The sequence below is a fragment of the Juglans regia genome, chromosome 16 (assembly GCF_001411555.2).
Source record: "Juglans regia cultivar Chandler chromosome 16, Walnut 2.0, whole genome shotgun sequence".
Classification (NCBI taxonomy): Eukaryota; Viridiplantae; Streptophyta; class Magnoliopsida; order Fagales; family Juglandaceae; genus Juglans; species Juglans regia.
Genome location: NC_049916.1, coordinates 5,172,610 through 5,192,821, shown reverse-complemented (window position 1 = coordinate 5,192,821; position 20,212 = coordinate 5,172,610). Strand labels below are relative to the sequence as shown.

Below are 20,212 nucleotides of genomic sequence, written 5' to 3'. Positions count from 1 at the left end.
GCTTTCGACCACCAAAGGAAAACTCAATCAAAAATACTTTGACATCTCCTATATCTCACCTCTAACCTCTTAGCGAAGAATTCCCAGATTTTTTCAGCTAGAAAACCATTCCCAAACAAATGTTCTTCCGTTTCAATAGCACCTTTATCCACACAACAATGGCAGCTGGATGGTAAATAAATACTAAGATTTTTAACATTTTCATCAATAAGTAGCACATGATTCCAGAATTTCCAAGCAATATAAGAGATTTTACTTGGAATACCTCTAAACCAGGTCCATTTTACCCAATGGGTAATGTTTGAATGAAGTCTAAAAATATTCCATGCCCCCTTAGTCTAAAATTTACCATCTGATGAAGGAACCCATATGAAAATATTTGAACCTTGTTTCAACCGAATATTAGATTGTAGGATTTCATTACATAAATCAACCCCAACCAATGTAGAAAGACGAGGAATATCCCAACCAACTGGAGATAATAATTCACAAATCTGTAGCAAAGGGAACTCAATCACTTGAACCCGACCAGCTAGGACATCAGATGGATGCCAAGGTTCAAACCAGAAATTGACCTTGCCCTCCCGAACCTTCCAAAGCCCATTATTAAAGAGTAAAGAGACTCTATGAATTACACTTTTCCAGAAGCTAGATCCACGAGAAAGTTGAGCAGCTTCTAAAGGAGACATTTATCAAATACCGGCTTTTAAAGAAAGTAGCCTAAAGAGAATCACTAACAATCAATTTCCAGGCAAACTTGAATAAAAGTGAATCTTGTACTTCCTTAAGATATCTCACCCCCAAACCACCCTCTTGAATTGGTCGGCAAACTTTCCTCCAAGAAACCCATGCTTTTTTCTTTCTCCCCTCTTTGGAACCCCACAAGAATTATGATAAAATAAGTTAAATCTTTGTAAACACTATCAGAGAAATTTTAAGCACAGACAGAACATGAATCGACACACTATTGAGGACATGTTTCAAAAGCACCAATCTACCACCGGAGGAAAGAAGATTTCTCTTCCAACCTGCAACCTTCTTTTTTATTTTCTCAACAAGCAGTTTCAACATAGAAGCTGTAAGTCTACCAGTATGTAACGGCACACCAAGGTAAGTACAAGGAAATTTACCCTCACTAAAGCCCAAAGCTTCCAACATCTGGTGTTTTCTAGCATAGTTTATGTTTTTGGAGCAAAACAAACTTGATTTTTCTACATTGATCTTTTGTGAAACTAATTCATAAGTTTTCAAAATATTCAAAAGACCCCTCAAGGACCGTTTGTCACCTCTCATGAAAATCAGTAAATCATCCGCATAGAGAAGGTGTGAAATTCTCAAACAAGATCTCGAAATATTATAAGACTTAATGGTGCCCATACAAAATTGAGAATCCAATAATCAAGAAAGTACATCTTCCAATAAAATAAAAAGATAAGGTGCAAGAGGATCACCTTGTCTTATACCACGGGAAGCTTTGAAGAAACCCTTACAAATTCCATCTAACATAATCGAAAAGGTAGGAGAGGAAATGCACTGCAGAATGAGGCCACACCAGCTAAGGGAGAAGCCAAATCCCTTCAAAACACGAAGAAGAAACTACCAATTCACCCGATCATACGCTTTTTCCATATCAATTTTACAAATCACATTCACACCATGAACTTTTTTATCCAAACCAGTGACCAATTCTTGTGCAATGGAGATATTATAAAAAAAATACTACGATTACTAACAAAAGCTGATTGAGCCGATGAGATTAACTTACTTAAAATAGGAGCCATATGATTCACCATAACCTTTCAGAAAATCTTATAAACCACACAACATAAGCTAATAGGCCTGAATTTAGTGAAACTATTCGGCTTATCCACTTTTGGAATAAGGACTAAATTCGTAGCACCATAGAAAGTGGATAAAGGATATCCATTATAGAATTCAATAGCCACCTGCCATACATCATCTTGAACAATATCCCAGGCCACTTTAAAAAATGATGCCGAAAAACCATCGGGCCTCAAGCAACTATCATCTAGAATAGAATCTAATGCCTCTTTAACTTCTTTCATAGAAGGAGACTGAAGGAAAGCCTCATTATCCTCCTCTGAAACCATCTTAGGAATGAGAGAAAACACATCCTCATCCCTAACAACTGATTCGAAAGCCAAAAGTTTTTGATAAAAATTAATAGCACCAACATGAATCTCCTTAGGAGTCTTTAAAGAAGACCCATCCTGCAAGGTTAAAGAAGTAAAAATATTTCTTCTCTTTTTATTCAAGACACTCATATGAAAGAACCTACTATTCGCATCACCCTCCTTCAACAATTGAATCCGCGATTTCTGTTTCCATAAGATCTCCTATCTATCTAACGATAACTGATGTTTTGCCTTGAGATGTAACATTTAATTTTCAGCCCTCTCAGAATAATTTCCAGCAACCTCACTCTCCAAGCTTACCAATTGATCCTCCACCAATTGTAACTCCTTTTCCACACGCCCAAAAGTTGACACATTCCAAAATTTAAGAGCAGACTTGAGCTTATATAAATTCCTGGCCACCTGTTTCAAAGCATTACAATTCATATGAGAATCCCACACTCTCTTTATTAGAGGAAGGAAATCATCATGAGATGCCCACATTCTTTAGAATTGAAACTGGCTTGGGCTTGAAAAACTACTATACTGTAGCAATTCAGTGCACATAGGACTATGATCAGAGGAAGTGCGAGGAAGATATTTTATTTTAACATGCTGGAATCTATTCAGATACGATGGATTAACAAGAACTCTATCCAGTCTAGCTCGACGCCCATTTTGACTATTGCACTAAGAAAATTTAGATCCCTCAAAAGGAATCTCTAGCAAACCACAATCATGAATGAGATTATTAAAATCCTATTTCACCCTAGCAGCCGGATGAACACCCCCCACCTTTTCATTATCATCTCAAATAATATTAAAATCTCCTGCCAAAAACCAAGACCTTCCTTCACAATCAAAACTCCTAATATCATCCAACAAGTCCAGCCGCATTCGCCTAAAACAGCTGGCATAAACAAATGTAACAAATATTCTTAATAAGATTAAGGAGAGGAAGAATGTTTGTGAGGAAAATGTTGGAGTTTTTTAAGTCTCTAAAGAAGGGATTTTGAGGAATATAGATGCGGATAATAGGCAGAGTCCTTTGGTATTATCTAAAGTGCATGTAGTTGAGAAACCTATTGAGGAGCTAGAGGAAAATGTTACTCCTTGTGAAACTTACTTGAATATGGCTGTTAATCAGCATTCTCCACGTAGTTCTTTAAAAATGGTGGATGAAATTTTGGAATATGAATTGGGATGTGTTGCACAACATGTTATTGATGAAATGGACCAAGAAAATGAAGAGGAATTAAATATAAGTAAGAGGCAAAATGTTGTTGTTGTGTCCGATTCTGAAGGCATGTTGGAGGCTGAAAACATTGCCGGAAAGGACTATGCTTCTGATCCGGAGATGGGAATCACAATTAGGAAAATTTTGGAATCCGAAAAAAGGATGCCTGGGGTGATTCGTGGAGTCACCACTTGCTCCAAAAAACACTTTTAATTATATTTAATATCCTTACGTGGAATATTTGGGGTGTGCGTACTTCTCAAAATCGTTTGTCTCATATTATGAAGAATTTTAAGCCTCGTATTGTTGCTATTATGGAACCTTTCTTGGATGACAATAATCTGAAATTTTGGGCACAAAGATTGAAGTTCTAAAATTTTGTTTCGAATTCAGAAGAGGGTGGTAAAATTTTGCTGTTTTGGGATGAGGATATACATTTTTCAGAAGGTTTGTTTACGATACTACTTTCTCCGTTAGCTCGAGGCCCTTTACGTTGTGCTAGCTCTCTGCGAAAGGGAACAAGATCTGTTGTGGGGTAGCAGAGCCTTTCCACGTTGGCCCTTTTCAATGTTGAGAGAGAGAGCACTAAAAGATAGTGAGGATCAAGAAGGGCTTCTTGGGGATGACGGAGACGAAGAGAAGTTCTCGTTCTTTCGGTTCAATTTCACCATCAAGAACGCAATCACAAATAGATCCCCAATATAATTGTTCCTCAGTGAAAAAAGCCCGCGTAGATGCCTAGGACCCTCTGTAGTCCGATCGGCGGATCTTGGCGTTTTGAAGGGTCTGGCTTTGCTCGTGGGAGCAACGGAGGGTCTAGTTGAGGCAATCGAGCTCCTTGAGCTAGGCCTGCACATTGGCCCATCCAAGGAAATCTTTGGCCCGACCCGACTTGGCCCGCGAATATTGCCATAGAAAATAACCCGAACCGACCCGAATCATTTAGATCGGGGTTTTTTTTTTTTTTAATATATATATATATATATATAGTGCTTGGAAGCCCTTCTCTATTCTGAAAGAAATTTGAAAAGGTACAAACAACGACATAGATCATTTTGAAAAAACGAAAATCACTTTCTGGCGTCTTTTTTTTTTTTTTTTATTAAATAGAACCCAATTTTATTAATTTTGAGCACTTCCTAAACACTCGAAGTTCTCATTGTCACCTCTACCCACATCCATTTCACAGTAAAGCCATTGGTAGCGAACGAACAAAATAACAAGGACGCTCACAGAGCAGATCCACAAAAGGGGCAAAAACTGAACTCGGGCTCCACCGGCCTGTTACAGAACCTGCACCTCAAGACGTCAGGGACGGCCGAATCGGCTGGCGACGGCGGCAGGGAGTAGGAGGGAGGGAAGAAAAGGTTGCAATTGTTGCAGTGCATGAGGGGCTCTTTCCCACGCCACCGCCAGACGGGAACGAAGAACAGCTTCAGGACTTTCTCGTACTCCACCAGATCGGCCGGTGAGCAGCAAGCTATGCACTTCCCGACTTCTTGTTAGAGCAACTAAAGAAACACTACATACTTTCCAAAAAAAAAAAACACTACATAGAACCTAAAGAGCAGAGAGACACAAAGAAAGGGAGAGTGACTACGAATTTTGGCAGTACCTATCATTAGAGAATCAATCGACGACGACAGCAGAGAGAAGCTTAACGTTGGAGAAAGAGAGCCATTTTATATGATCAGAACTCGGAGATTTGATTGCACGAACGCTGCCGGAGAGTGAATTATTGTCTAATGAAATGGATTTGATTGCCGAGAAATGATCCTCACAACAAAACCCATGATCTCTTCCACCAATATGTTACCTTCGACATACCAACGTACCCAGGAGGAATCTCCCAACTTAAGGGGCTGGAATTTTCATGGAAGTTGGAGAGCTTTAGTTAATTTCTGCCGCCGGTGGAGGGGTAGACGGAGAGCTGGTCCTAGAGGATGAAGTTGCCGCGCACGAGGACGAGATGGACGATGAAGAGGCACTGGGAGACGATACGAATCCCTTACACCTGCAAGCCTGCTAATCAGACGAAGGCAGTGAGCAGGGAGTTTGACTTAGAAGTTGACTGTGAGTTAGAAGGCAAGGGCTCTCATCCATGGGACTTGGAGGTTCCGAGAAAAAAATGACAAATTTACAGAGGTCGGTCGAATTAAAACCCGAAGAACAAACTGGCACTTGGCAGGTTGGGGAACCGACCTTCTAATGAACCGTAATATGTCGGATGGATCGGATTGATTAAATCGGGCCAATCGGATCGTCGGCCATGTGCACAGGCCTACCTTGAGCTTGTCCTTGATGGAATTGACGTCCTCGAAGAATTTAGCTCAAGAGAGTTCTTTGAGAAGCTTTTTCGTTTAACTGGTGAGGGCCCTGCAACTCGATTTTCACTTCAATTTATCTTTCTTTTACTTGACGTCCTCAAATTTGAATAAAAACATAAATAAAAAATCCAGTTTCTTATCAACCCCTGGATTTGGTATTCATCATGAGTTGAAAACATGTCATGTCATCTTAAAATTTTTTATAATTTTCTTTCCAATATCATTCAAACAGAAAAAGCTTTTCAATTTTAAATTTTAAATTTTTTCATCTAATCATTATCAATTTTCTAAACTTTCAAACAGAACACAAAAATCAATATAATTTTTTTAAATTTCAATTAACTTTATAATATTTTTATTAAGTTTTTTCTCTCTCATTTTCTAAAATCCAATAAAACATCTTAATTCAAATTATTTCACTATTAATTACAGATCATTTTATTATTATTCACACAATTTTGCATCTCTCATTACCTAAACATAAGAGCTCAACTCAAACCCAAAATATGACCCAAAATTTTATAAAAATTTACAATTATTATATGATGAGTAGGGCTGTGCATCTAGATATGAACCCGACTATCCAGGAATATCTGGACCCGTACTCGAATTTTAAAACCGGGCGGATACCCACCCGAGTAAAATAGGTTACAACTCGAGCGGGTATCCGGTTTTACTTGGATTGTAACCGGTATCCAGTTTTAACTATATTTTTTTAACACTAGTTTTTGTATATACAAAACAAAGTCGTTTTGCATGTGCAAAAACGAAGTCATTTTTAATTAAAAAAACACTCTGTTACGGATAATCGGTTAAATAATATCCGTAATCAGATCCGGGCGGATAACCCTCGGATTTCCAGGTTCCTTACCAAAATGGAAAAAAATCCGGTATGTACACCCCTAATCACGAGGGTAAGCACAATTCCATTTACATAAAATTTCTAGTGAAAACATTCAACTATTTATGGATTAAAGTGGAAAAGTTGAAGTTGAAACTACAATAAGCATCGATACTAAATTCCCATGACAACAATATAAATGAAGACCTTACTTTTCATATCCAACTTAAGTTTTTTAAAACAATTGTGTAATCCCTTCAAACTATAGTACATGTTGCACTCATCTCCTAAGTTTATCAATATCAATTATCACTCCCCAAAATTAAAAAAAAAAACTCAATATACCTCTAGATAAAAACTTGACATAAATACCCTTCATTTAAGATTTAAATAATAAAATAAAAAATTATAAAAAATGATATTTTTTCTCTTTTGAGTAACGTTTTGTTTTTTTTTTTTTTCCGCCCTAATATTTTTTAATTATAGAATCATATTTTCTTTTCAAAAATTTTTAGAGATAATTTGGAAAAAGGGGATTCGTTGCGACTCTTTTGGTAATTTGTGAGGGTGATTGTCAAAATTGATAATTTAGACTATGAGCCTAAATTGTACAATGCTTTGAGGGCTTTTATGTGTATTTTTTTCTAAATTTTTTAAATGTAAAAAATAGAAAATGGAGGCATTAGAATGGAGGGACAGAGATCTCCCCATTCGGACGAGGCCCGATCCATCTTACAGAGGCCCATGAACACAATACAATATCACAAGCCTAGCAAATGAGGAATAATGGGCCGCATCGTATAACCCCATGTTGATAAATTCCAACCTTATTAACTGTGGATTTATGATGCAACCGCCGAGAAAATTCTAGACCTTCCTAAAAAGGATAGATGATCCGAGATACTCGCCAATGGTGATGTTTCCTTCTATGGTTATTGCCTATCTAAGACATGATGAGAAATGATATTTACAGTTATGAGTATGTAAATATGGTTCAGTCACTTTAAAAAAAATAAATAAATACAAAACTCACATGAAAAGAAATTAGAACATCCAAAATTATCAGAGAAGATTATGCAGTTATATGATTCTTATTGGTTAAGTAAGCGTCTATATAGTTGACATTGACTGCTAATTCGAGGTAACTTTTACGACCCTATTGATTTTATATTTCTCTATCATAAATACTGACTTAGGTATTAGAGATGTTTCCAATATACCAAGTCTCTACACTTCTTTTGGTGCAAGCTACTTGAGTTCATCGGTGGTGGTACGAAATACGTCCTTAACCGCACACGCAATAATCTATTTATGAAATGTGAGGAAAAAAAAAAAAAAAAGACTGAAAACAAGTGACGAAGAAATAGAGATGCTTTGCGTCTAGCTGAATTGGATTTGGTTGATCAGTTTTCAAAGAATCAAAAGAGAGAAACAGGTCATGTGATTTCTATAACAATTAATACAAGATTTTTGTACAGATTCGAATAAATATATTATTAGGACGAGAATATGAATTATCACTAATATAAAGGCTTGTTGGGTGGAGATATATATAATATATTTATATATATATATATGGAAAATACTCTAGTCACAAAGAGATAACATAAAAGTAATTTCATAAACTGACGTGACTTGATATGGTTCGTCAGATTATAAAGTTATTTTTATTGAAAAGTAGATCTAACAAATCAGATAAAGTCACGTAAATTTGTAAGATTGTTTTTGTATAATTTTTTTATGAATGTAATAGTCTTCATATATATAATATATATATATAAATCAACTTCAAAGATATTGATGTTAACTTGTAAACCCAAACATTAACAAAGTAATCAATAAGGCAATTCGAGGACCACTAGACAGGGTTATTTAATAGCCGAAAAGGCAGTTTCGAACTTGCAAACAAATAGAAAAACCATGTGTGAGTGGATTCCACGTCTGTGTGACACATTGAAACAAATTGACAATATTAAATTTTCTTTTATCTATACTAATGCTCGAAAACAGCGTTCTGACTAATTTGGAAATAATCTTTCAGTTTAATAACTCATAGAGATTGTTTGTAGTCGAGAGGATTCGAACCTTAAATCTTAGAGAGAGCATACCACCAAAACTAAGACTTTTATCACTTAAGTCAATCTCTAGAAGTTCACGATATTTAATTAGAAGCAATAAATTTAATTTTATGGTTAACTAGAAGAAAAATAATATTTTGTGAGTAACTTTATATGTTTTTCTTGCGTAACATTTAGATTTAATCATAAATTGTAGGAGATATGTTTTTTTTTTTTTTTTTATGATTAAAGAGGAAAATAGAGGGAGTAGATAGGATGGAAATTTGCATGTGGTTTATTCCGTGAGATTTGAAGGGAAAATGAACATCATAGGCCGTAGCTTTCACCAAACTTTCGGTAGCCCATTCCCTATTTTCCTTTGATAAATGCTTTGCCTGTAACGTCTCGTTCCTAGAGATCCGGAGAGTTAACTCTTAATACCTCAAATCAACTTAAAAAAATTACAATAGCCCCATAAATTTTTCGAGTGAAAAACTACTTGGTCCATTAAAAGATTTTAAACCTATCAAAAAAGAAAAATTATAATCCGTCAAAAATAGTTTAGGCCCATACTCTCTTTCAAAAATTTTACTCAAAATTTCAAATAGACTTTTCATACCTATAAACTCAAAAATTTTGTAAAGCGGGTTTGGCTGGGCCCGGGTGTTACATCCTCCCCCCCTAAAAAAAAAAATTCGTCCTCAAAATTTGCTACACCTAAAGCAGAGTTCAAATATCTAATCATTCACACTTATTTGCGCACCTTGTATTGCACTTCGAAAGATCATATTTAAACTATAAACCTCAACAATACAATTAAAAACCTAAAACAATTTTTAACTCTCTACATAAATTCATGACCCTCGTACAAATATAAAAAAATAAAATCTCAAACTATCATATCACTCACCAAACCACGTTTCCGCTGCTCACTCTAATAACTTATAATCCTAAAAAACATTGAATCTCATACCTCGGAAGAGAACTAACCCCCGCATTTACAACTAACTAACAGAGAACTCTTAAAACAATATAGTATAATCAAAAGCTCCAAGCTTAAATCCTGAATAACCTCGATTCATAAATTTCAAATCCTTAGAAAATCTACTCTCAAACAAACTTTAATATTCTAAGCTATCCTATTAGAACAGTTCCATACAAGCACAACTAATCTCGATTCAAATAAAAAGAGTTCAAGGAGAAAATAGAGTGAGGTACCTGTGATCTTATTGTTGTCATTCTCAGCATCTTCATATGTCAGTGCGAACACTTGGGCCGGTCCCATTCTACGTTGATTATTACCCTGATTCGCTTGTTGGGAACCTGGATGTGGGTTAGGCTTCTTGTTGTCTGTCAGCAGCAAAGGGCATTCCCTGATAAGATGTCCAGTCTTACCGCATCGAAAACATGCCCCCATTTCCCTTCTGCACTCTCCAGTATGTGCACGATTACAAAACTTACAGAGGCTATTCGATTGATTTACTTGCATTTGCTTTTGCCCCAAGCTGCTCCCATCATTTCTCTTTTTCCACGGCCCTTGATCCACTGCAGATTGAGACCCTTGTGGCGCAGTCCTCTTCCTTTGTTCCAGTAGTGTTGCGCTTCTTTGAAGGCTCCACTCAAATACTGTGGCCTTATCCATCAACTCTAAAAAGTTCTGAATTTGAAAGCCCACAATTCGTTCATAAATCTTTTCATTCAACCCTTGCTCAAACTTACGAGCCTTCTTCTCCTCATCAGGGATCAAATATGCAGCAAAGCGTGATAACTCAATGAATCTAGCTGAGTACTGGTGTACTGACATAGCTCCCTGTACCAAATTAGCAAACTCCATAGCCTTGTCGTCTCGAACAAAGGTTGGGAAAAAGCGTTCCAGAAAGATCTGCTTGAAGTGCAGCCAACGGACTATTTTCGTCCCTTCCGCTTCTCTGATGGTTCTTTTAGAAATCCACCATCTTTTTGCTTCTCCCATTAGTTTGAAAGCAGAGTATAGAACCTTATGTACGTCCGTGCAGTTTATAACGCGGAGTATCTCCTCATTATCTTGGATCCAGTCTTCTGCTAAGGTTGCGTCGCCCCGACCATCGAAGGTGGGAGGATGCATTCGATTAAACTGTTCTATGGTACATCCCCATTCATCATTTGTCGCATTCATACCTGATACACTTCGTTCTCGACGACGAGGTGGCATCCTGACAACTTGGATTATTAAAAAATATATATATATATATATATATATGTATATATAACAAGGATAAAGGGTTTGTGCAAAATAAGCAAATGGTGATATTATTAAAACAAACATAAGTACATATAAAAAAATTGTACAAGCAACAGTAGTAACTCTATAAAACTCCAGACTCTAAACCTTTCATCCTGTGAAAAGCCTTATGTGCGATCTACAAAACCGAACTGAACCTCAAACCATATGAACATCTTAGAATATCTATAAAAATTCCTACCCTTCAAATTCCATAAATATCTTGTCTAACACCTGAGACTTCTAATACCCTAAATACCCATAAAAATCACATCCTATAGCCCACAAATGTCTACACCACAACTCTGAAAAAATTATTTCCTCAACGTCATGACCCAGCGCCTACAAGAATTCTAAAACCTTAACTCTCATTCATCATCTTTTATTCTTTAAAAATTCTAAACCTCAAATCTGAAATTTCTTCCTAATCCCACAGATATCTAAACCTCCAAGGTTTATAGTATACAGAATTCAAACCTGTCTCTGATACCAACTGTAACGTCCGGAGAGTTAACTCTTAATACTTTAAATCAACTTAAAAAAATTACAATAGCTCCATAAATTTTTCGAGTGAGAAACTACTTGGTCCATTAAAAGATTTTAAACCTATCAAAAAAGAAAAATTATAATCCGTCAAAAATAGTTTAGGCCCATACTCTCTTCCAAAAATTTTACTCAAAATTTCAAATGGATTTTTCATACCTATAAACTCAAAATTTTTGTAAAGCGGGCTTGGCTGGGCCGGGTGTTACATTGCCTCATCATTATTAGAAAGGAAAACCCACTTTGAAGGATAGATTGTATCCACTATTCATGTGTGTACGCACATATATATATGTATACACATATATATACATACTAGTAAGGGGCGTGCCCAATTGTAAAAATATAAAAAATAAAATTGATAATAAATGTGAAATGAGAAAGTGAGAAAACAAATTCATACGAAGTTAAAACAAGTCATGGATTTATAGAATTTAAAGTAAACCTAATATAAAGTTAACAAAAATGATAGCTTTATACAAGTCAGTATTTTATCTAGTTATATAATTACAACACATAAAAGTTTGATAAGAGAAGGTTTTAAAGGTTTATGCCGTTGTTTCATTCTAGAGATTAATGGAGGAGATGTTTAGGTTTTTTTATGATGTTGTCCAAAATGATTTACTTCTTTACCAAAATGTACAATCCATTCTTTTTTTAAAACTAGAGTTACAATTCAATTCAAACACAACCCTATAGGCTATAGGCCAATTTGGAAGAAAAAAGAAAAGAAAAGATTATAGGCCAATTGGTAAGCACAAACTAATTTGTAACATTATCTATTTTCATATCTAAAGTCCAAAAACCTAAAACACAACCCCAACCCTTCTTCCCTAATTTCAGACGAGAAGCCTAGCTCTCTCCGTCCCATATAAACTCTCATTCTTTACATTTTTTTAAAAATATATTAAACAAAAACTATATATCTTAATAAATCATTAAACAAAAATAACACTCAAGTATGACATTTATAGTATGACATTTATTTATTTTGAGAAATACAATAATTAATTGTGCAACAAATTCCAATCCCTCATGTTCCCTCCATCCCTCCCTCCCTGTCCACGACTCCGCCCTCTCCCAAATTAGAAACTCTAAAATATCTTCACCGAAAGTTCATCAAGATCGTCTTATAACTCTTCCTTCACAGATTCTTCAGTCTCCTTCCAGACTTCCTCATCTTCGCAACAACTCCTAAAATCTTCCTCATCTTCTTCATTGACTAAATTCACAGAAGATCCATCACCAAGAACTGTTCGATGCTCCATTTGCAATACCACTTTCTCAAGTATCCCCCAATAGCTCTGCAAGTCAAATACGCCAATATGTAATTTATATCAAAATCTACGCATGACCCATAAGAGAATCAATCTCAAACCCTGTGTTGAAGCGAATACACATCACAAAGTGACAAAAAAATCCATATCTATTTTGGACGAGTTTTGTACATACTAGGAGGACTCCTCGGATAGTTGGGAGGTGAACTAAAGGACCTGCAAACATACAAATAAAGAAGGGAGCTTGGGGGTGGTCAGGGGACCCTCCAATACTTAAGTTAGTTTTTCTTTTTAGGAAGTGTTTTCTTTCCCCATTACTTTCGTGAGTTTGATCATACTTTGAGTGGACTTTTATACTAGGTAGTTTGAAGTACTGTTGCTTCATCCCAAGGGGTTGTCCCATTGTGCCTCATGCTTCGTGCACGTGAATCAGTTTGGAGGCGTGATACCCTAAGGAAAATAATTAATGTGGCGTTGAGCACTGACTAATGTCTTGGTGACCCCTCAATCAGGTCTGACGAGTCCCTATCTCTCTTCGAGGGGAGAGCCATAGTTATTCTTTCAGCATGCATTACCATGGCTACTGCTTCACAACCATCATTTCAGTTGCCTTTCATCCTGTTGCGGCGGCGCCCACCTTTCCTTCCTCAAGGTAGGAGTCATGGTTACCTCTCCTACACGCTTCCTAGCAACTTTTTTCTAGGGACTTAAGGAGTTTGCTCCTTCTTGGCATGTCCTGGCGACGCCCACCTTGCTTTTCCTAGGTGAACGGTGGTTATAGCTTCTCCCACACACTTCCTAGTAGCCACATGCTGGTGATTATTCAAGGCAGCTGACAGGTTGGCGTATGTTACACTTGGCAACCTCTATCGGTGTCTCATTAATCTTTGGTCGGGCCGAACATGCCTCTCACTTGGTGGGACAAGCCCACTTGGTGGGACAAGCCCACCAAAGGCCGTTATCTTCACTTTGCTAGACCGATGGGCTTCCTTTAGATCGTGGGATCTCAGACTCTTGGACAGGGCCTCTTTACCCTCTCCATTACCCACTAATTCTCATTGAATTGGTTCGATGGGAATTTAATTTTGCCTATTCTTCTCTCTTCTCCTTTCCTTTTTTACGCTTTTACCCTTCTCAGCCGAACAACTAGACTCTTTAGACCTATTTTGATGTGCCATTTGGTTCCCATGTCGCGTCGTGTCATATGTTTCACAATATTTGAACCCTTCCGCATCCCCCATTTGACACATGGGTGTAGATGGCCAACCGTCACTTTCCCTTTATATAAACATGGTTCTGCCCTATTTTTCCCCCTTTTACCACATCCTCAGCTCTCTGTGCTCTAATATTCTCATTCTCTTTGTTTGATTCCCTTCCTTCTCCATCACTTATCTCAACCTCAATCTCAATGGCTCCCAAGAAGTTCGTTCAACCCAAGATTCAAAGGGAGTCTTGGACCAGCCCGAGGTTTGCACCGTAGAGCAATTCTACATTGGTTACAACTGGCGTTCAGACGTCACCCCAGAGTTCTTGCCGTCACTGGCTTCCACCTTTCACGTCCTGGAAAAGGTGGTTTTAAAGACTCCTGGACCACGAGAAGGGGATGTCGATGACGAGGGTTATGCCTCACAGGCAAGACTGGGCTAGAAAGAGTCAATCACCTTTTCCTCTCTTGTAATTTTACCCAAGTTTGATGAAGGCCCCCTCTTCCCCAGCATGTTCTCTTGCGAGTTGAGTTTACCCTTCCTTCGCCCTATCTGTGACATGCTAGTTTGTCTCGGATGGGCCCCCTCTCAACTCCACCCAAACGCTTAGAGGATCTTGATGTGTTGTTGCGTCCTCTGGTGGCGAGTTTTGTTGCAATTAGACCCGGAGCACGATGACCTTACTGGCTATGAGTTCTTCTGACCTATAACCTCATAAAACTTGAGGGGAACATTTGCAGTTTCAAGGCAATGCATGCCCTTGTCTCCTTGGAACATCGTTACTACAAGGTCAAAGACTAGACCACCAAGTTTTTCTTCGTGTCCGGTTGTGTGTGAGAATTTCCGGTTGGACAGGTAAATTGCCGTGAGTTCCTCGTTCGGGCCAAATGGGGGGTAGTTCTTGATGATAAAGTGATATGGCCGAAGGCCTCTCCCGAGGAGTTACGTCATATTGCCCTTGTCAAAGAATGAGTAAAGAATCACCTGTTCGATGTTCTCTCGGAGGTTCTTCTTGGGGAGAAAAATATAAGGGAATTTTTACCTCTTCTAGGTCACACCATTTTTGACGACTACGTCATACCTGTGTGGTCTAAAGCCACCCCAATTCGGAAGCATTCCTATAGCCCTCCTCCAGCAGGCAAAGGGAAGAAACCCCACGTGGAGGTTGCTAGGGCCGACAGCAGCCCAGTGTCTCCTCCTCGATTTCCTTTAGGCAATCATTAGTGCTGATTGAGGTACGACGTCCACCACCATCTGTGGCTGCCCCACTGCCAACCCCCTCTATCCATCCATCGAATCCACCAAGGAGGTAGAGGGAGAGAGTCCTGCCATCCCAAAAGCACCGGCTGCTCCTCCTTTCGAGACAGTCGTAATCGCGGAGCTCGTCACGATCATGGTCCCTACAGTGCCAACCACACTGATAGGCCTGCTCAGTTTGTCTTGGGGGGCCAGTATGCTCTCAATGCATTTCTATGGGGCCCTCCTAGAGCTGGCTCCTCCTCGGTCAACTCTGGTAGAGCTTCCTCCTGAGGTGAACGTAGAGATAATCCCTTCTGCTCCATCCACAGTGCAATCCACCGTCGGAGGTCAAGTTTTCGAGGGTGCTGCTGAAGATTGAGCAAAAGGCCTCAACCCAGATGTGGAGAGGGTGTCTTCCCCTGAGTCCCCTCACCCCCAGCTATAAAAAAAAGGGCCCTGCTTTTGCCACTGCTGTCGTCGAGCTCATGGTGGCTCTTGCAAGGAGCCTGTCGGGAGAACTTCCAGAGGGGAAGAAGTGGAGCCAGAGTTGACCGCGGTTCCTTACCTTGTTGTCAAGAAGACGAATGCTCCCCTCTGTCCCTTACCTGTTGTGAGGTCTCCTGCCGCTGAAATTGAGATGACCGTGGAGTCGAGGATTAAGGGAGAGAGTCTGCGTAGCCCCAATGAGAGGAAGAGGCCTCAAAGTCCTAGTGAGGAGCTTTCTTCTACCACTGAGGGCCACCTTATTTCCCAACCTGCCATCAGACCTACAGAGAGGGTCGCAGGCACAGTTGAAGATGTGGAGACAGCTACCCGGCCATCCCTCGAAGAAAGCCTAGGCCATTCCTCTCTCCACTTGATCTAAGGCGGGAGGAGCTCAAGCAGAATCTCTAGAACGGGTTACCAAGTCCTTGATGGACTTCTTCTTCGAGATCTCTCCCACTTGTTTATTGTTTTCTACCCTCTTATTGATTTGGAATCCTATACTGACTATTCCCGTGTTTGTTTTTGTTGGAGATAAGGTGCATCTCAACTGGTTGCTTTCATTGTAAATGGCCAGGAAGCAGTTGAATGAGAGCACCAAACCCTTTGCTCTCTGGCACAGTGAGCCCTGCAATGCGCTGGAGCTGGTGAAAGCCCAGCACTTTCACAGAAAAAGCCAGGATTAAATCAAGCAGCTTCATCACTGGCGGGAGATATTAAAAACCAAGCTGGCCATGGTGACGGAGTAGGCCGAGCTCGCAATGATGTCTTGACTGCGTCGGCGGTGAGGAGCTCGGCCATGGAGTCGGTTGATAAATTGGCTACGAAGGTGGCAGCTTTTGAAAAGTCGTTGAGCCAGTTGCGGGGGGAGAATGTTGAGTTGAGGGGCCATCAAGACTCTGAGGCTCAGCAACTTGAGCAATTGGACAAAGATCACCAGTCCCTTTCAGAAGCTTTGAAAGGACGGGAAGATTCTTTGGTAGCTGCCCAGACTGCTATTGACCAAACATCTGAAGAGTTAAAAGGAGTTGAGAAAAAGGTTAGTCACCCAGAATGTGGTCATTGAAGATATACTAATCAACCTATCTCAAGTTTAGGAGGTTGTTCCCCGCTTACAGAGGCAGCTGAGGTCGGTTGTGTTCATTCACGACAAGGCTTGGTCGTACGGATACATTGAAGGCCTTAAGAGGATGCGAGACCACATTTTGGAAAACCCTCAAGCAGACTTAAGAGCCCTCGAGGCACACTTAATAGCCCTCGACCCCTTGATCTCCCTCCAGACCCTGACGTGCTTGAGCACGGTTGTACCCTAGGTAGAGACATGCTTCCCGACGCCTTCCCTCCTGACTCTAATGCCCCCGATCACGGGCCTAATGCGCCCAAGCCAGATCTTAACGCTCCTACGCCTTAGCTTCTATTTATGTTTCTCTATTGTAAAGTTATATATATTATTTCCTTTCCTTGCAAAAGACCCCTATCCAAGTATCTTTAGACATCCTTGCGGCTATCTGCTTACACTTTGTGTACATTTTACTATCAATGAAATTATCTTTTTCCCTTGTTGATTGGCCTTGGATGTTTGTTTCTCCTTTCGCTGTTCCTTTTCCTTTGATTTTCCTTTTGTCGTCCTGGTGGACCTAATCAGAGGGATAAGTCAAGTCCGTGGTGACACGGTACTTGGCCCCCCAGTCTTCTTGTCGGCTTCATAGACTGAGGCAAGGGATGAGGCTAGTCCGTGAAGACACAGTAATTGGCTCCCCTGATCCTCTGGTCCAGTCTCGTAGACTGAGGCAAGTTCATGGAGACATGATACTTGGCTCCCTTGGTCTTCTCGTCAACCTTGTTGACGGAGACAAGGGATGAGGCACGTTCGTTGAGACACAATACTTGGCTCCCTTGGTCTTCTTGTTGGCCTTGTAGACTGAGGCGAGGGATTAAGCAAGTCCGTGGAGACATGGTACTTGGCTCCCCTGCTCTTCTCATCGACCTCATAGAATGAAGCAAGGGTTGAGGTAAGTTTGTGGAGACATGGTACTTGGCTCCCTTGGTCTTCTCGTCGACCTTGTAGATTGAGGCAAAGGTTGAGGCAAGGCCTGGGAGACACGATACTTGGCTCCCCTGGTTTTCTTACTGACCTCATAGACTGAGACAAGGGTTGATGCAAGTCCGCAGAGACACGGTACTTAGCTCCCCTGGTCTTCTCGTCGATCGCGACTAAGGCAAGGGTTGAGGCAAGTTCGTGGAGACACAGTACTTTGCTCCCTGGTCTTCTCATCGACCTCGTAGACTGAGACAAGAGTTGAGGTCAGTCCGTGGAGACATAGTACTTGGCTCATCTAGTCTTTTCCTTAGCCTCGTAGACTGAGGCAAGGGATGATGCAAGTCCGTAGAGACACGGTACTTGGCTCCCCTGGTCTTCTCATTGACCTCGTAGACTGAGGCAAGGGTTGAGGCAAGTCCGTGGAGACAGGGTACTTGGCTCCCCTGGTGTTCTCGTCGACCTCAAAGACTGAGGCAAGGGTTGAGGCAAGTCCGTGAAGACATGGTACTTGGCTCCCCTGGTCTTCTCGTTGATCATATATTTTATTTAATCTTTATTGAAGAAAACAAAAAAATGGACACAAATAAAGTGTTAAAAGATTTCATTACTATTTCGCTCGATTAAGCACATCAGTTTAGAATATCTTTTCATTTTCAACTAAAAAACTTCCATAGATGCTATGTGTTACAGGGATGGGGTAACTCTTTTCCCTCTGCATCTTTGAGTTGGTAAGACCCCTACCAATTATTGGTTGCGACTACGTAAGGCCCTTCCCACCGTGGCCCAAGTTTTTCTTCATCCTTAACTCATCGTTCCTGTCTCCCTGAGCACTAAATCCCCCACTTTGAAGAATCGTGGTCGGATGCACTGATTGAAGCTCTGCTATACTTTCCTCTTATGGGCCGCAGTTCTTATTTCTGCCTCCATCCTTCTTTCTTCCAAAAACTTGAGTTCACCTTCTAACCTAGCATCATTGGCTTTTGGGTCAACATGCTGAACATGATATGTGGTTATCCCTATTTCCACGAGCAAGATAGCTTCATGCCCATAGGTAAGGGAGAAGGGGGGTTCCCTCGTCAGGGTTTTTACCGTGGTTCGGTAAGCCCATAATACTCCTGGAAGCTCCTCAGGCCATTCTCCCTTCTATCGCTAGCTTCTTTTTTAGGATGTCGAGCAGAGCCTTGTTAGTAGCCTTGGCTTGCCCGTTAGACTGTGGATGTCCTGGCGAAGAATACCTGACCTCAATGCCTAGCTCCCAGCACCAACCTCGATAGTGACCTCAATCAAACTACCGCCCATTATCTGATATAATTACCTGGAGAATCCCGAATCTACACACAACAACCTTCCACAAGAAGCGTGTGGTGCTGTTTTCCGTCCAGGGATTCAGCTTCCACCCACTTGGTGAAGTAATCTACCACTATCACCACAAACTTCACCCCGCCTTTCACAGGGGAAAAGGCCCAATCAAATCGATTTCCCAATGCATAAAAGGCCAGGGCAATGTCATAAGCGTAAGTTGTTCGGGCGGACAGTGAGGTATTGGGGAAAAATCTTGGCACTTCTGGCATTTTTGGACAAACTCTTTTGCATCTTTAAGGGTGAGGGCTAGTAGTACCCCACCCTCATCACTTTCACCGCCAATGATCTTTCACCAAAATGGTTCCCACACACTCCTTCATGCACTTCTATCAATATGTACAACGCTTCCTCCTGTGATACACATCTCAAGAAGGGATTTGAGTAACCCCGCTTGTATAACACAACGTTCACCAGGGTGAACCATATTGCTCTATTTCTAACTTTCCTCTCTTCCCCTTTATCTTTTGGCAACTTGCTGGCCTCTAAATACCTGACTATCTCTTCAGCCCAACCAGGTATCTCTGCATTTATCTCCAAAGCTTCAGCTCCTATTGTGGGCACTTCCATAGTTCTAACTACAATTTCCTCAGGCAAGGAATATTCTTCCTATTTTGATCTTGCTCTAGCCAGTCTATCGGCATTATGATTTTTGTCCATCGACACCTGCTGAATTTGAAAGTATTAAAAGTGGGCACGTCTTCTTTCGACTTCCTGCAAGTACCTTTTCAGTCTTTCATTTTTTTCTGCGAACTCTCCTTCCACCTGATTGACCACGACTTGTGAATCTGCTTTCACCTCTATTTCACCGACCTTGAGGGATACTGCGACTATCAATCTAGCCAAGAATGCCTCATACTTTGCTTCATTGTTGGTAGTTTTGAAGGCCAGTCAGATGGTGTAGTCGTACTCCACTCCTTCATTCGAAATAATATACACCCTCACTCCCCCTCCAACCCGGCATGACGAGTCTTCTACAAAGACATGTCAGGGCTTCAAGGATAGTTCATATTGTGGCTCCTTTGGGAACCCAGTAAACTCAGACATGAAGTCTACCAACACCTGCCCCTTCAGAGTGATCCTTGGCACGTAGTCGATGCCAAATTCACTTACCTCCTTAGCTCGGTTGACCAATCGACTTGATACTTCTGGCCTCTGAAGGATTTTCTTTACAGGTGCCTCCATGTGGACACGTATGGGGTGAGTTT

General features: G+C 40.3%; 2 protein-coding genes across 2 annotated transcripts; both read right to left on the bottom strand.

Annotated features, from left to right (window-relative positions):
* Positions 1-9,619: 9,619 nt before the first annotated feature.
* LOC109004324 lies at positions 9,620-10,752 on the bottom strand. The gene is made up of 2 exons (XM_018982849.2): positions 9,816-10,752; positions 9,620-9,660 (listed from the first exon to the last, which is right to left on the bottom strand). Exons 1-2 carry the CDS (start codon positions 10,750-10,752, stop codon positions 9,620-9,622), a joined length of 978 nt encoding a protein of 325 aa, XP_018838394.2.
* An 8,501-nt stretch (positions 10,753-19,253) lies between these two features.
* LOC109004335 lies at positions 19,254-19,574 on the bottom strand. The gene has a single exon (XM_018982858.2). It carries the CDS (start codon positions 19,572-19,574, stop codon positions 19,254-19,256), a length of 321 nt encoding a protein of 106 aa, XP_018838403.2.
* Positions 19,575-20,212: the final 638 nt, after the last annotated feature.

Bases quoted from the DNA above. Each gene is read 5' to 3' on its own strand.
- LOC109004324 (XM_018982849.2), bottom strand. From the start codon at position 10,752: ATGAATGCGACAAATGATGAATGGGGATGTACCATAGAACAGTTTAAT. The intron at 9,661-9,815 runs GTACCTCACTCT...GAGGTTATTCAG, and splicing joins TGACAACAATAAGATCACAG to GATTTAAGCTTGGAGCTTTT.
- LOC109004335 (XM_018982858.2), bottom strand. From the start codon at position 19,574: ATGGAAGTGCCCACAATAGGAGCTGAAGCTTTGGAGATAAATGCAGAG.